The 14,706-nt window shown below is 54.6% G+C and overlaps 2 protein-coding genes and 1 non-coding gene across 3 annotated transcripts in view; 2 read left to right on the top strand and 1 right to left on the bottom strand.

The window, feature by feature from the left end:
* Positions 1–1,023: 1,023 nt before the first annotated feature.
* Positions 1,024–4,253, top strand: RBM15B (RNA binding motif protein 15B). Its single transcript, XM_074312258.1, has one exon. It carries the CDS (start codon positions 1,184–1,186, stop codon positions 3,860–3,862), a length of 2,679 nt encoding a protein of 892 aa, XP_074168359.1. The 5' UTR covers positions 1,024–1,183; the 3' UTR covers positions 3,863–4,253.
* Positions 4,254–7,392: 3,139 nt separating this feature from the next.
* DCAF1 (DDB1 and CUL4 associated factor 1) overlaps positions 7,393–14,706 on the bottom strand; it is a 74,562-nt gene continuing 67,248 nt past the window's right edge. The window contains exons 23-24 of the mRNA XM_074312257.1: positions 12,308–12,560; positions 7,393–8,315 (exon numbers count right to left, since the gene is read on the bottom strand). Coding sequence (XP_074168358.1) covers positions 8,257–8,315; positions 12,308–12,560 — 312 coding nt within the window. The 3' untranslated portion in view covers positions 7,393–8,256. The remainder of the gene's footprint in view (positions 8,316–12,307; positions 12,561–14,706) is intronic.
* LOC109443421 (uncharacterized) lies at positions 7,585–9,498 on the top strand. The gene is made up of 3 exons (XR_012489557.1): positions 7,585–7,711; positions 8,233–8,322; positions 9,360–9,498. It is a non-coding gene; the product is annotated as an uncharacterized LOC109443421 (transcript).

The raw sequence follows: 14,706 nt of genomic DNA, 5'->3' as shown, positions 1-14,706 counted from the left end.
CTGAGCATGGAGCTGTCTCAGCTTAACACCCTAGGTCTGCGTTCTCATGGCTTCCATGTCCACCAGGCCACACCGAACAGGGGAAGAGGGAAAACAGCCCAACTACTATGCCCCCCCATGGTTATCTATGACGGGGTTAACTCCTGCAAGGAAGCAGATTTCAGGTCATGCAGTGTTGCAGGTGTTTCTTCTAAGGCCTTTCCCTTGGCACCTGCTTTAGCTGCTTTCAGGAGCTGCTTTCCTGTTTGGGGAAGAGGGAAAGCTGGTGCGCTCCTCCCACCACACAGTTTCTGTGGCTGAAGTTGGGTATGGTTCCCCGTAGCTCACCTCTCCTCACCTCACTTCTCCAGAGAAGAGGTCCTGTCCTGGGAGGTGGATAGGAGGGCCCTTGCCAGTGAGAGGTAAGCGTGGCAATTTGTGGAACTACTGGCTTTGGCCTCTTGGCACCAGACAGTGGCCCTTGTCCTTGCAGTCCACTGTCTGGTGCCAAGGAGCCTAGTCCCGGCCCCTAAACTGTTGGATTGTCTCGGGTTTCTGTGCCCGGGCCTAAAGAGGTGTCGCCCTCTGCATGCATAGTCATGGCCCTCATGGCCCTTCGGGGGACCGCTGCGGTGAACCTGAACTTAGAGGATGCCCGAGGATGGCCTTGGGTCATGGATGGGGCCTAGGGAGCAGCCTGCTCCTATCCTTGGGATTGTTAATCCCGGACCCCAGTCAGGAGATGCCGTGGCGGAAATTGGGGTGATACCACATAAAGGGATCGCTAGGCAAGGCCTTGGACCCCGGCGCCCACATGCTACGGCCTGAGGCGGTGAGAGCCAGCCCGCCTCTCCCTAGGACTCCGATCTCAGCGTATCCCCGAGCGTCAGCCACGCTGGCCGCACGGTGGCGCCAGAGCTCACAGCCCAGCGGCGCTCGCCTGCCTGTCGCGGAGTCACGTGGCAAGGGGCGGCGCAGTCCGATGGCGTAAGCCCAGCGCAGCTCTCGCCCCGCCTACCGCTGGGTCACGTGGCACGGCGGGCGCAGCCTGATAACGCGACGCCCAGCCCCTGGGCTCCGCTCCCGCCCCGCCGCCGAGTCCTTTTGTCCAAGATGGCGGCGCCGGGGGCGCTGCCTCCTCCTCCGCCGCCGCCGCCGCTGTGAGAGGCCTGAGGGCCGCCCGCCCGCCCGCCACGCCGGCGCCATGAAGAGGCAAAGCGAGCGAGACTCGAGCCCGAGCGGGCGCGGCTCGTCATCGTCAGCCAAGCGGCCGCGGGAGCGCGAACGGGAGGCGGAGGCGGGCGGGCGGCGGGCGGCGCACAAGGCCTCGGGCGGCGCCAAGCACCCCGTTCCAACGCGGACCCGCGACAAACCCCGTGGTAGCGGGGGCGGCGGGGGTGGGCATCGCGACGGCCGCGGCGCCGGGGACGCGAATCACCGTGCGAGCAGCGGCCGCTCCTCGGGCTCGGTCGCCGGCGGCGGGGGACGCGGCGGCAAGGCCTCGGGGGACCCGGGTGCTTCAGGCGCTTCTCCCCGCGCGTCTCCGTTGCCACCACCTCCGCCGCCGCCCGGAGCCGAGCCCGCAGGTCCCGGCTCGTCCGCGGCAGCACCCGAGTACAAGACGCTGCTCATCAGCAGCCTGAGCCCCGCGCTGCCTGCAGAGCACCTCGAGGACCGGCTGTTCCACCAGTTCAAGCGCTTCGGCGAGATCAGCCTGCGCCTGTCGCACACGCCTGAGCTGGGCCGCGTGGCCTACGTGAACTTCCGGCACCCTCAGGACGCGCGCGAGGCCCGCCAGCACGCCCTGGCCCGCCAGCTGCTGCTCTACGACCGCCCGCTCAAGGTGGAGCCCGTGTACCTGCGCGGTGGTGGCGGTGGGAGCAGCCGGCGAAGCAGCAGCAGCAGCGCCGCCGCCTCCACGCCGCCCCCAGGGCCGCCCGCGCCTGCTGACCCGCTCGGCTACCTGCCGCTGCACGGTGGCTACCAGTACAAGCAGCGCTCACTTTCCCCTGTCGCCGCCCCGCCACTGCGGGAGCCCCGCGCCCGCCATGCCCACGCTGCTGCAGCCTTTGCCCTGGATGCTGCTGCCGCCGCTGCCGTGGGACTATCTCGGGAGCGGGCCCTAGACTACTACGGGTTGTATGACGACCGGGGTCGCCCATATGGCTACCCCGCCGTATGTGAGGAGGACCTGATGCCCGAGGACGACCAGCGGGCCACGCGCAACCTCTTCATCGGGAACCTGGACCACAGCGTGTCGGAGGTGGAGCTGCGACGAGCCTTCGAAAAGTACGGCATCATTGAGGAGGTGGTCATCAAAAGACCTGCCCGGGGCCAGGGCGGTGCGTATGCCTTCCTCAAGTTCCAGAACCTAGACATGGCCCACAGGGCTAAGGTGGCCATGTCAGGTCGGGTGATTGGCCGCAACCCCATTAAGATCGGCTATGGCAAGGCCAACCCCACCACCCGTCTGTGGGTGGGTGGTCTGGGACCTAACACCTCGCTGGCGGCCCTGGCCCGGGAGTTTGACCGCTTTGGGAGCATTCGGACCATCGATCATGTGAAAGGAGACAGCTTTGCCTACATCCAGTACGAGAGCCTGGACGCAGCCCAGGCCGCCTGTGCTAAAATGAGGGGCTTTCCCTTGGGTGGTCCAGACCGCAGGCTGCGTGTGGATTTTGCCAAAGCAGAGGAGACTCGGTATCCCCAGCAGTACCAGCCCTCCCCTCTCCCTGTGCATTACGAGCTTCTCCAAGATGGGTATACCCGGCACCGAAACCTGGATGCTGACCTGAGGGTGCGGGACAGGACCCCCCCACACCTCCTGTACTCAGACCGAGACCGGACCTTTGTGGAAGGGGACTGGGCCAGCCCCAGCAAGAGCTCTGACCGCCGGAACAGCCTGGAGGGCTACAGCCGCTCAGTGCGCAGCCGGAGTGGGGAGCGCTGGGGAGGAGATGGGGACCGGGGCCTGCCCAAACCCTGGGAGGAGAGGCGGAAGCGGAGGAGTCTTTCCAGTGACCGCGGGAGGACAACCCACTCCCCTTACGAGGAACGGAGCAGGACCAAGGGTGGTGGGCAGCAGGCCGATCGAGGCTCCGACCGCACCCCTGAGCGCAGTCGCAAGGAAAATCACTCCAGTGAAGGGACCAAGGAGTCAAGCAGCAACTCCCTCAGCAACAGCAGACACGGGGCGGAGGAGCGGAGCCACCACCACCACGAGGCTGCAGACTCTTCCCACGGGAAGAAGACACGCGAGAGCGAGCGCAATCATCGAACCGCTGAGGCTGAGCCCAAGCCTCTGGAAGAGCCAAAACACGAGAGCAGAAAGCTCAAGAATCTTTCAGAGTATGCCCAGACGTTGCAGCTGGGTTGGAACGGGCTTCTAGTGTTGAAAAACAGCTGCTTCCCAACATCTATGCACATCCTAGAGGGGGACCAGGGGGTCATCAGTGGTCTCCTCAAAGACCACACTTCTGGGAGTAAGCTGACTCAGCTGAAGATTGCCCAGCGCCTTCGACTGGACCAGCCCAAGCTCGACGAGGTCACGCGACGCATCAAGCAAGGGAGCCCCAATGGCTACGCAGTGCTGCTGGCCACCCAGGCAACCCCCAGTGGGCCTGGCACCGAGGGGATGCCTGCGGTGGAGCCAGGCCTACAGAGGCGGCTTCTCAGGAACCTGGTCTCCTACTTGAAACAGAAGCAGGCAGCGGGGGTGATCAGCCTGCCAGTGGGCGGGTCCAAGGGCAGAGACAGCACAGGCATGCTGTACGCCTTCCCGCCCTGTGACTTTTCCCAGCAATACCTCCAGTCCGCACTGAGGACACTGGGCAAGCTCGAGGAAGAGCACATGGTGATAGTTATCGTAAGGGACTCTGCCTAGCCCAAACCCGGCTTCTCCAGCTTCACGTTGGTGTCACAAAAGCAGTTCTTTTAAAAGCTGGTCCCTGGCCTCTCTCCTACTCCCTTGGTTTGAATTCTCTGCTGGGTGGTTTTGGTTCCTTTGATAGGGGACCAAAGTCCTTTCCCCACCAAAACTAAGTCCTTAGGTTCTTGGGATTTTTTTTTTTTTTTTTTTTTTTTTTTTACAGCGATGAGAAGGGACTCCTGTCATGTTGATTTTGGGACATTTTTTACAGCGATGAGAAGGGACTCCTGTCATGTTGTTTTCTAGTGTACGAGATACTGTCTGCTGTGTTCTGTATTTTTTTATTTTTTGACTAACTGTATGGAAAGTTTGTCAGTAAAGCCTTTGTCAGAGGATGGATTTTTAATCCTGTTTTAATCAAGTTTTTTCTCAAAGATGGAAGACTTTTCCCCACCGCATGCGCAAAATGCCCTAAGTCATCGTCCTGGCACCGGCCCATCTTGAGCCCTGCTGCATTGGTGGCTGTCAGCCCCTCAGCTCTTTGGGCTGTCAGGATCGTATTCACATTTGTTTTTATCTTGGCTGAGGGCAGATGGGCTTCAGTTTGCACTCAGGCCCCTGCCATGCCAGCCTGAGCAGAGCCCATGCAAAGGAAGGGAACAAGCCTAAGGTCTGTCTGTAGCCAGCAGTTGTCTGGGTTTTTGTTGCCCTGCCCTAAACAGTGTGTCCGTCAGCTTGAGCTGCAGCTGTTGGACAAAGCGCCCAGTCTAAGGCTGCAGTGTGGTCTAGTGGTCATGGGAGAAGCAGTGCGATATTGATGCCAAGGGGTCTTGGTGCCACGGATCCGCACAGGCTGCCTCCTTTTCGCCTCCCAGGGACACTCTGGAGGCCAAATGCTGGAGTGTGGGAGGTAGCTTTCCTTAATTCTTGAACTTTACCTGGTGTTTGTGAAGTTCCAGCTCTTCCTTTGGTTGTTCAGAGCTGATGTGTCAATGTGGAGTAGGCCTGTCCGAGTCACTAGAACTGTGGGGGGGACACTGAACCCCTGGTCTTAATTTTTGTGATGCTGCAGGTGAGGAAGATGCCCTGACTTAATTTTGCCAGGTGCAAGGTGAGTGCAGCTCGGCCTCAGGCCTTGATACTGACAAGGGGGAGGCAGGAAATGAGGTCACAGTCTGAGGTGCTGGGCAGTGCGAGCTCAGCCACTTGAGCCGAGCTGAGGGAGGGAGGAGCGGGGAGGCATCCTTGAGCTGGAAGGGAAGACAGCTTGAAGGAGCATTAACTTCCGTCGTCGTGTCTGATAAGATAATATGGCCAGCACTGGCCAATGAAGCCGGTGTCATACAGCACTTGTCACCACAGCACGCAGCCCAAATACCATTGGATGTTCCACAAGGGTCACTGTCAGGGCTGAGAGTGAACGGAAGCTCCTGTGAGAGAACGGAGCCCCCAAATGCCCAGCAATTCCCAGTGCCATTGGCCATGCCACCCTCTTTGCAGGTCTGGTCTGCGACCCCAGCGGGCTCAAGGCAGTGCAGGCGACCGCTGGGCTGGGTGCGAGAACCCGTGGGGCGGGGCTGAGGCGCGGTGCAGTGGGGAGAAGACGGGCCTCTGCACAAGGACAGTGCAGGCCAGTGTCCGCGAGACCTTGGCGATGAAAAGAAACGGGAAGGTGCCTGGGGCAGCCCTGTTCGCTGGGCTTTAGCTGGTGCTCACGAGAGAAGCAGCGTGTGGGAAACAAAACGTGACACAAGGAGAGGCGTGTGAAACATGTTTATTTGCCTGTTTTAACTTGAGCTGTGGCCACGCTGCCAGGCATCTGAGCAAGTCCGGGAGCGCGACAGGAGTGGGCCTCACCTTGTTGACAGCAGATGGGGGGGGGGGGGCTTAAGGGCCCCCCACAGGGTTTCCTGTAGCTCCAGGACAAGGGCCAGGCACAGGCCAGCGCTGGCTTCAAGGTGCCTTCACTGAGCGGGTGCTCAGACCCCGAACACTATGCCTCCTACTTTTCCCAGACAGAAACCTAGAAAGTCTGGTTGGAGAAAACACTTAACCCTTGCCTTGTCCACCCCTCTTCAGGGTAAGTGCTCTCTGGCCCCCCAAAGAACTAGAATTAGGGTGAAGAACCACAACCTGTTAACGTGACCTTCCTCTGCCTTGGACCCTCTTGTCAACCACTTCCTTCCTGAGTCCTAAGACATCCCAGGTTCGGTGACTTTCTCTCAAAGGCCTTGGCCAGCAGTGAGGGTAGGTCAGGTGGTCGGCTCTGGTCTGACACTGCCCCTGGGCAGAAGATGGTGTCACTGCAGGTCCCCAGTGCCTCCACCTGGGGTTCGGGTCTGTGCCCCACAGCAACTGTGCTGTGTCCTCCTAAGTGACCGGAGATGGAGCCCAGAATAAGAGGCTGACGTGTGCTTGGCCTCGGGCACGTCCCTAAGGGTGTGTTGTCAAGTCAACCAGAATTCTGCTTTCCTGTTGGAGGCCCCGTCTCCACCCGGGAGCCCTGGGGGTGTTCCCAAGAGCTCCTGGCAGAGTTCGGGGAGACAGCTCAGTTAATGACTGGAACATAGTGCTTTTACTATTTAACTTTTAACCCATTTTCTTCTAATCCATTCAGCACCAGCAGTCAAACTATTCTACTGGTTAGGTGTTAGCAACCCATGTAAGCTGAGGCCTGAAGCAACTTAGGAGCTGAGACCTCTGCTCCCAGAGGACCGCGCGGCACCTGTGGGCACAGGCCACTGCAGTGTGTGACAAACTGGTGCTCCGGAGCCCAGCGGGGCTTGCCCAGCCCCTGGTGAGTTTTAGCTGCCTTGTCTTGCTTGTTTACTTCCCAACCAAATGTGTCCCCTCTCCTCTAAGGGAGAAAAGTCTTTAGCTGTACGTAATACCCACATAACAGAAACCGAGAAGCTATTACTTGGGCAAACTACTCCCAGGCAAAGAGGGACGAGGGCCTCCCATTTACTGCGGGCAGGGGGTGGGGTGGGTGTGAAAGTGAGCGCCTCAGCGGTGTGGTTTACCACAAGCCAGTTTTAGGGGCCTGTGAAATACCTGCGAACTAGCCTGACCGAGTCCCAGCTGCCCCTAAAGTGCCAAGTCACTGTGACACTGCCTTTCAGGAAACGTCCTGTCACCCAGCTACAGTACAGGTATGGCCACGTGCTTTCACTCCTTAGCTTTGCCAGTTCATTCCCCCAAAATGTCCCCAGACCCCTAACTTTCCAACTCCCCAAACCTGTAATCCAGAGCTGCCTTCTTGATTCAGAAGTTGGGGGGGCAGAGAGATGTGTCCACAGTGGCCACTGCCCTGCACACCTCCCTCAGCCCCCTGTGGCAGGCTCTCGGGCAGTCCCGGCGGGGGGGGCGCTGCAGGCCAGGGCCAGGCACTGGGCTAAGCACTGCTCCCCAGAGGGCTTTATTTGGGCAGAGTCCTCACCACCGTCCGGACTGCCTGTCGGAAGGCGTCTTCTCTACTGCCTGGCTAGAGCTGCAAAGAAAGGGACAGATCCCACTTTGGTAAAAGAGGACAGGGAGAGGCCATCAACAAAGACAGACTGGTAGTTTATTTTGTATTTTTTTTTAAATAAATACACTTTACATTAAAGAAAAAGGCCTTTGATTTATAATTTCCACATTGGGGAGAAAGAAGAAAAAAAAGGATTTTTTTAAAAACTGAATGACAAAGAAAAATAGAGGGAGTGAACTCATATCCTATGTTCCCTGAACTCCACAGAACCCACCCGCTCCGACCTCGCTGCCCCAGGCCACGAAGCTGCGCGGGGCGAGGCATTTACTCAGCGAACAAGCTCTGGCACAAAGGAAAGCAAATTAACCTGACAGCATATGAGGCAACGAAAACAGGTTAAAAATCATATATTATATTTATAATAAAATATTCTTAATCCTTATCAATTTAAGAAACCACGATTTTCCTTTTCATTTAAATACGTATGTAAAAATGCCTCTCTATTGTTCTTTAGATGTCATTTTCTTCCATAGAAAATGAAGTGCAGGGACAAGACCTGGTGGATACAAGTTCATACCCTCGGTTATAAATGCCTGGCTTTTTTTTTCTTTTTAAGTTTTATAAAAAACTATTTCTTGTTCTTTAAGTAAAGAACATCATACAAAGAAAATATATTGTGAAATAACCCCAGAGACATGTTTTTTTCCCTTGAGGAGAGCTATGTCCCCCCTAGGAGAAGGGGAAGCAGACGAGGCGTAACCCGTTGTCTTTCTGTGGTGGTTCTTGTTGGGAAGGGCCCTCAGGTCCCAGTGAGACTCTAAGCTACAGTCCTCTGAGCGCAGGCCATGCACAGCCCGGGGGGGAAAGGGAGGGAAGGTGTTCTGAATGCATCTGACTCAGTTTCTCGCCTGCCAAGAATCTCCCATGTGGTGATGGCTCCTCACTCATTCAGAGATAAGATGATGTCATCTTCCAGATCAGAGCTGTCAGCGCTGTCGGCTGCAAGGTAAGCAAAGGGAGACACCAGGTTAGGCACTACACTAGGCTTACAGGAAGCTTTCGGGAAGGAAGCAGCTGCATGCGCAGACATTTGTGCCTGAGGAAGGCTAATTAACTTTCCAGAAAGGAAAACACATCAATTAACTCCCTGGAGCGCACTCGAGAATATACTTGGCAACAGGTCGCCCCTGGGGACCTCCTGCTTTACCTTTCCAAGGCTCTGGGTGCGGTGACCTGATTCCTAGAGGTTCCTCCTGCCTTGGAGGCCCTAATGGGACCAGGCAAGCCCCCGTCCAGGTTCCACCCATGGTGCTCTGAATGGCTGCAAAGGGGCAGCGCTGGGCACAGGACCACTAAGGAGATGGGCTGAGCCCAAGCAACAGAGATTTCTCTCTAACTCCTTAGCCCCTCTCTTCTCAGATCTTACAAAGGCAGAGATAGTCAACCTAGGATTCGTTCTTCTGCAATTTGAGAATATAGTCTGTAGGAAACAAATTCCCAAAAAGGGTACAGGCTAGAGAAGTGCCTAGAAACTCTAGCCTGGAGACCAGCAGGGAGGAGCTATGGTGCCCTGGAAGCTGGCACTGTGTCTCTGGCACATGAGCCCTCTCCTCTGCTTGACCATCTCAGGCAGTGAACAGACACCACATTAGTTAGTACCTCTAGACGGATCCATTAAGGGGTGAAACTAGGCAGTAGCTAAAAGCACCCTCAACATGAGGTAGATATGCCATGTCTGACCAAAGTAAGAAACAGTCCCTACCTCTTATGGACTCGAGTATTTGCCGAGAGAAGATAAGGCAAAGGTCTTAGTGCCCATTTTGATTCCTCACCTCTCAGGAAGCTGGGAAATGCTTTTTAACAAGGTCCCCTGGGAAGTGGGCAGACCCTGAACTGGAGCCCTGCAAATGCCCAGAGGTCCTGGGGTTCCCATGGGAGAGGGACAGCCACTGGTTCCACACAATCCCTCGTCAGCCTTTCCCAGATAGCTGAGGAAGAACAAAGCATTTTCCCAAACCCTCCATTCACTACAATCTCCTTTAGGAAGAAAACTGAAGTGGATAAAGTAAAACTAAGAAAAGCATGGCCGTGACTCAAGAAAATCCTGGAAGTAAGCAAAGAAATGGCTGGAAAAACCAGTGTTCCTGGGTCTAAAAGGGCTCAAGCACAGCCTGACTTGATTGGTGAGGAGGGGAAACAGGATGGAAAGATCATCAAAGAACTAATACCTGACACAGCTGATCCAAACAGCCTCGTCAGCTTCCTGGCTGCGGGAACTCCCGGAGGAAGTGCCAGCAGGGAAAGGTGGGCCTGTTCCGCAGAGCCAAGCACTGCTCCGTGTCCTGGGCTGTGGGAGACTCCGGAGTACCCCAGGAGCCAGCAATGCCAGACCCACCCCCGCGAGACCTGTCTGAGCGTCAGCTGTAGAGCTGCTAGGAGTCGAAGAGTCTTTACCCTGCCTCGCGTCTAAGAACTGTCGGTGCAGCTGGACGAGGACGCAACACAATCTTCAAGCAACTGGCAGGTGCAGAGTTGAGAGAACCTTCAGGGCTCGGGCACTAACTCCCCTCCTGGTGGTCACCTGGCAGGACTCCTTCCTCTACCTGCCTTAGCCTTTTCCTCACCCTCCAAGTGTTCAAGAGACCTGGTCAGGACCTGTCCTGAAAGGCCCTTGAGGCCAAGGCATCTAGATCTACATGCACAGTGTTGATGCAACATTTAACTGGCTGTTCTTACAACACGCAGGCTTCTGGGGGCAGAACTGACTGGAACAGAGAAGCACAAAGACCTCCGAGTGGAGGTGCTCTTCCTGGGGCTGGGCTTCTGCACTGGGCCTGAGACCCCTGGTCCCTGAGATCCAGGACCCATGCGAGGTCAGGCGGGGCACATGGCCGTGCTCTCCTGCCCCCGCTGGCTCTCATCATGTCCTAAAAGGGTTCCGTGAGTCCCAACAGCAGGAGCCACTGCCCTGGAGGATCAGTGTGCGGTGAGGCACCAGGAAGCCACGGGCACAGCGGGCTCCGTCTGCTCTGCCACGAGCGGCTGGGGGTCGCTATAAAAACAGCAACAGAGTATGTGCCTCAGATGCCACCTCTGTCACCTCAATCCTAGAGCCCAAGCTAAAATGTCCTCAAGTTGTCATCTATTATGGCATTTTCACATCATAAATCTTCCCACCAAGTTAACATTCTCATTGCTGATAGAATTAAGGTTTTCCAGATTTTCTCTTGGGCTTTAAAGAAGACGTTTCCTAAATTAAAGAGTTAAAGGATAAAGGAGGCAGTAATTTTACAAGCCAAATACAAATTCAGTGACTATATTCAAATTAAGAATGGAAAACTCAGTGATCTCTTAGGTCGGGAGCACCACCACCAGCTGCTCCCTAGCCGACCGTACTTAACAGGCTGGTGTAAAAGGAATTGCGGTTTAAAAGGTGAAAAAATTGCAAAAACCACAATTACTTTTACACCGACTTAATGCTTGTAATTTAAGGGAAACAACTTGTGCCCCTGTGTGTCACTATTCAGATGACAAAAAGGTCTAGTAAACTTGCCCTTGGATCAGTACCGTCATGTGTCCCTTGCCCCCTTAGCCACTCTTGACCTGGCTCTCTGACCACGGCCAGGGACAAAGCAAGTCCTCCACTGAATCACCTCAACTTCCAACGTGGAAAATACGGAAGCTGGTAAACAGCAGGTGGGCAGATACAAGACATGCCCTCCCCACAGACCTTCCTCAAAATACAACTAGGCAGGAGAACTTCTGTAAGAAAGAAAGTCCCCCCTAAGCCAGCTGCCTTCCATCTTGAGGGCTCAAAGCAAGTATGAGATTTATCCCAAAGAAAATGGATTCAGGTCACTGTGGAACAGAATCATTTATATATCTGCGTAAATATACACGGCCACCCCTGCCTCCTACCACCCCCCCATTCTCCTACCAAATACCAATGATTATAAAAACCAAACATCTACTATGGAGAGGCTTGGCATTTGTTGAGCCTAGGCCAGCACAATAGAATGTTCTGGAATGATGTAAGTGTTCCCTGTCTGTGCTGTTCAATATGGTAGCCGCATGCGGCTACTGAGCACTTTAAAAATGGACATGAAAGTGAGGAACTGAATTTTTTAACTGTATTAACGTTTTAATGGCTACATGTGGTGAGTGGCCACCATATCAGGCACAATCCCCACCATGGCTGTGGGAATGCTGGCCAGGTTAGCTGCGTGAAAAATGGCCGGACATCACAGGGGTGACTCCCCCGTCAGGCAGGGCAGCACTACGAAGAACCAGGACCAGAGAGTCTGTCAATAGTGACACACGTCACAGGGACGCTGCCGAACCTGTGGAAACATGCGGGGTACAGCTGCAGAGCTGGGGGACTCAGAACCACTAGCTGGTTTGACGAGGGCTGCTTGGCATAGTCAGGGACAACCTGACTTCAGAGAGCTGTCCTAATGGGAATTACTGGAAAAACGAGCTTGTTTTTTCTAACCTAGAATTGGGGGGTGGGGTAAGGAACAAAACTAAAACCATCTGTCCCCTGACCTTAAGAGGCGTTAGGCAAAAGCAGACAGGAAAGGGCTCCTCCACAGAGGGCTTTTATTTCTTTACACCTACAAAGGAGCAGGGGCAGGCTCCTGAAGGTGCCAGCTCTGCCCGCGGGAAGAACTACACTCTGGCCTTCCAACCTCAGGCAGGCTCACCCGCTAAACACAGCCAGTCCCGAGCGGGCGTGTGTGGCTACGTTCTCACTACAACGGAAGAGCCCACAAAGCGTAAAGTAGTTACCGCCTGGCCTTTACAGAAAAAGTGATCCAGCCCGTTTTCCAGATGAGAGAGAAAAGCCATTTGGTTACGTCCTCTGATGGGAGAGCAGAAGACCAGAGAAGGGAAGCTGCTTTTCCTCCAGGGGCCAGAGGGGCGCCTCGCCAGTCACGGGCACAGGGCCCCGTGGGCGCCAGGGCTTAGCCCGCGGTCGGCCCTGCACTTACTGTCCCCCAGGATCAGCTCCACTTCCTCGTCTGCATCGGAGTCTTCGTCCTCCCCGTCCTCTCCCTCCTCTAGCAGGTTGGCCAGCTCCTCGTCAGAGGGAGAAAAGTCATTGTCCCCATCGTCCCCGGCGTTCTCATTGTTGTCGTCCTCCTCCAGCTCCGCCTCCAGCAGCTGGTCAGTGTCCAGCTCGTCCAGCTCGTCCGTGTCGTCGTCGTCTTCATCATCATCTTCTTCCTCCTGCTCTTCCTCCTCCTGGTAAGACAGCACGAGGTCCATTAGGACACGCAGAGGCCTGAGCATGTGGGCCACATGGGGAGTCTTCCCTCCTTCCCAAAGAACAGGGAGGAAACTGTCAACAGAGCGTGGTCATGTCCGCACAGACTCCTCAGCGCAGGCTGAGTCGGGCACACACGTCCCCCAGGACACACACAGCTCCCCTCAGACAAGAGTCACCGGTCACCGCACAGAGGCGTTCCTGATCACGCAGCCTTATCCAAAGAAACAGACAGCTCACTTCACAGGTCTCCACCATCGGCGTTCTAGGTTCCGAGCTACCGAGTAACAAACGCAAGGGGGCTGTGCTGTCTCTTGCATCAACCACACCAATCCAATCACTGAGGCACTAGAACAAACGCTTCCACCTGGCATCTCAACGCAGCACTTTAACAAGACGGAGAGCACAGCTGCTGAGTCCACAGCTCCCAGGCCTTCAAGCTCTTGCCCTGATCTTACACCCAAGGCTGTGGGTTAGCAGCACCATCGCGAGCGTCCAGGGACTGAGCCACGCGACAATCAGACTTTACAGTACAGGGCACTAACAGGTACCCCCATTTTCTGTCATAAGCCTCCCCTCTGCCTCTCACCACACATACACAGTGTGCTACACAAACTGTCCAAACTTACATTCTTAAGAGGACTTCCCAAAGGCAGGGAAACTACGAGAAAACAAAATGCCTGGCTCTAGGCACCCTGGGCTTTGTAAATGATCCATTCTGGTACCTGCCAGTTCTATTTTGCACCAGAATCCAAATTGTTTCCCTTCAAGCAAGAGAGGACACACAGCTCCTTGCTTTGATAAGGATGGCAGGTGTTATCAAAGTAACCAATTAAATGTGGCCAAGTAAATGTGACCAACATTCAGTCCCTTATCCCTGCTCCAACATCAGCTGTCAGCCTTGCCAGTAGGAAAAGGATTCTAATTCCTGCAATAATAAATAAGATGTGAAATTCATTTACTACTTCAGCCTAACAAAAGTCAAAACAGAACAAGCCCAATATAAGCAGAAAACATTACAACCTTTTTAAAGGTGCTGCTGCTGTCACTCACGCATCCAGCCACTGTGCATGAGCTGTAATGTCAAACTAGGCTTCCATCCGGCCAACAGCTCTGCTTTACGAACTTTTGCTAATTCTGAAACCACCATTTAGAGACTTTTTGATGTGATGTTTGAACCAGTCTTTCAGACTATTCAACCATTTCTGGCAGCTACTATGGGAAATACTGACCCCTTTAAATAGCCAGTAACGTACGTGCGTGCGTGCGTGCGTGCGTGCGTGCGTGCGTGTGTACACCTAATGTAGTGGCCTAAGCCCACTGTTTCCACAGCCTGGGCTATGCATCACCTGCACCCGAAGCCTTCACCCACGTGAAGGTTAAACTGTTCCCACAGGCATCTATTAGCCCACACATTTAGGAAGACCATTCTCTTTCATTTCTAAAAACATCAAAACCTCGCTGACCCAGGAGAAATAAGCTCCCAAGTCAAGAGCAATCCTAGAAAATAGGTCAACCAGGGCCCAAGCTTTGAACTACAGATACCGTTCCAAATTCTTCCAGGCGCCTACAAAGCCAAACTTTACCTAACCTTGTAGCAGAAGAACAGTGTGTCTTTCCCAGAAGGCCATGAGGACCTCGGTGACCAGGGAGGGGACATGGGGAGGAGGGGAGAGCTCCCTGAGTCTCACATACAACACATCACTTGCTCTACTTAATGGCCAGTGCTGGCCTAGCGTGCATCTTGTTACACATGGATATGGCTACCAGCTCACTTTCTTAATTTTAAATCTGAAACCTGGACCATGAAACGCAGGCTCACAAGATCTGTCCAAAGTGTGTCAGAATCTAACTCTGTGGTGGAACCCAGACGAGTCCAGGAAGCTATTTTAGGAGCGTTCTTGGTTGAAGTACCTGGTTGGTAACATGAACCCGCTCCTTCATATCTAAAGAATAAAGCTTCCTTAATGAGTGGTGAAAAAAAGGAAAAACTAAAATTTAGTACTTAATGAAAAAAGGAAATCTTGCTAGAATCCTGACTCAACTCCAGCAACATTTAGATAGTTTGGGATCCAGGAATGGTTTTGTCTTTTTTCTCTAAGGCTTCTCTTTTAGGGCTTGAAA

This window comes from Rhinolophus sinicus, linkage group LG10 (genome assembly GCF_036562045.2).
Source record: "Rhinolophus sinicus isolate RSC01 linkage group LG10, ASM3656204v1, whole genome shotgun sequence".
Classification (NCBI taxonomy): domain Eukaryota; kingdom Metazoa; phylum Chordata; class Mammalia; order Chiroptera; family Rhinolophidae; genus Rhinolophus; species Rhinolophus sinicus.
Note: the sequence above shows the minus strand (reverse complement) of the source record. Positions and strands in the feature narration are given on the sequence as shown.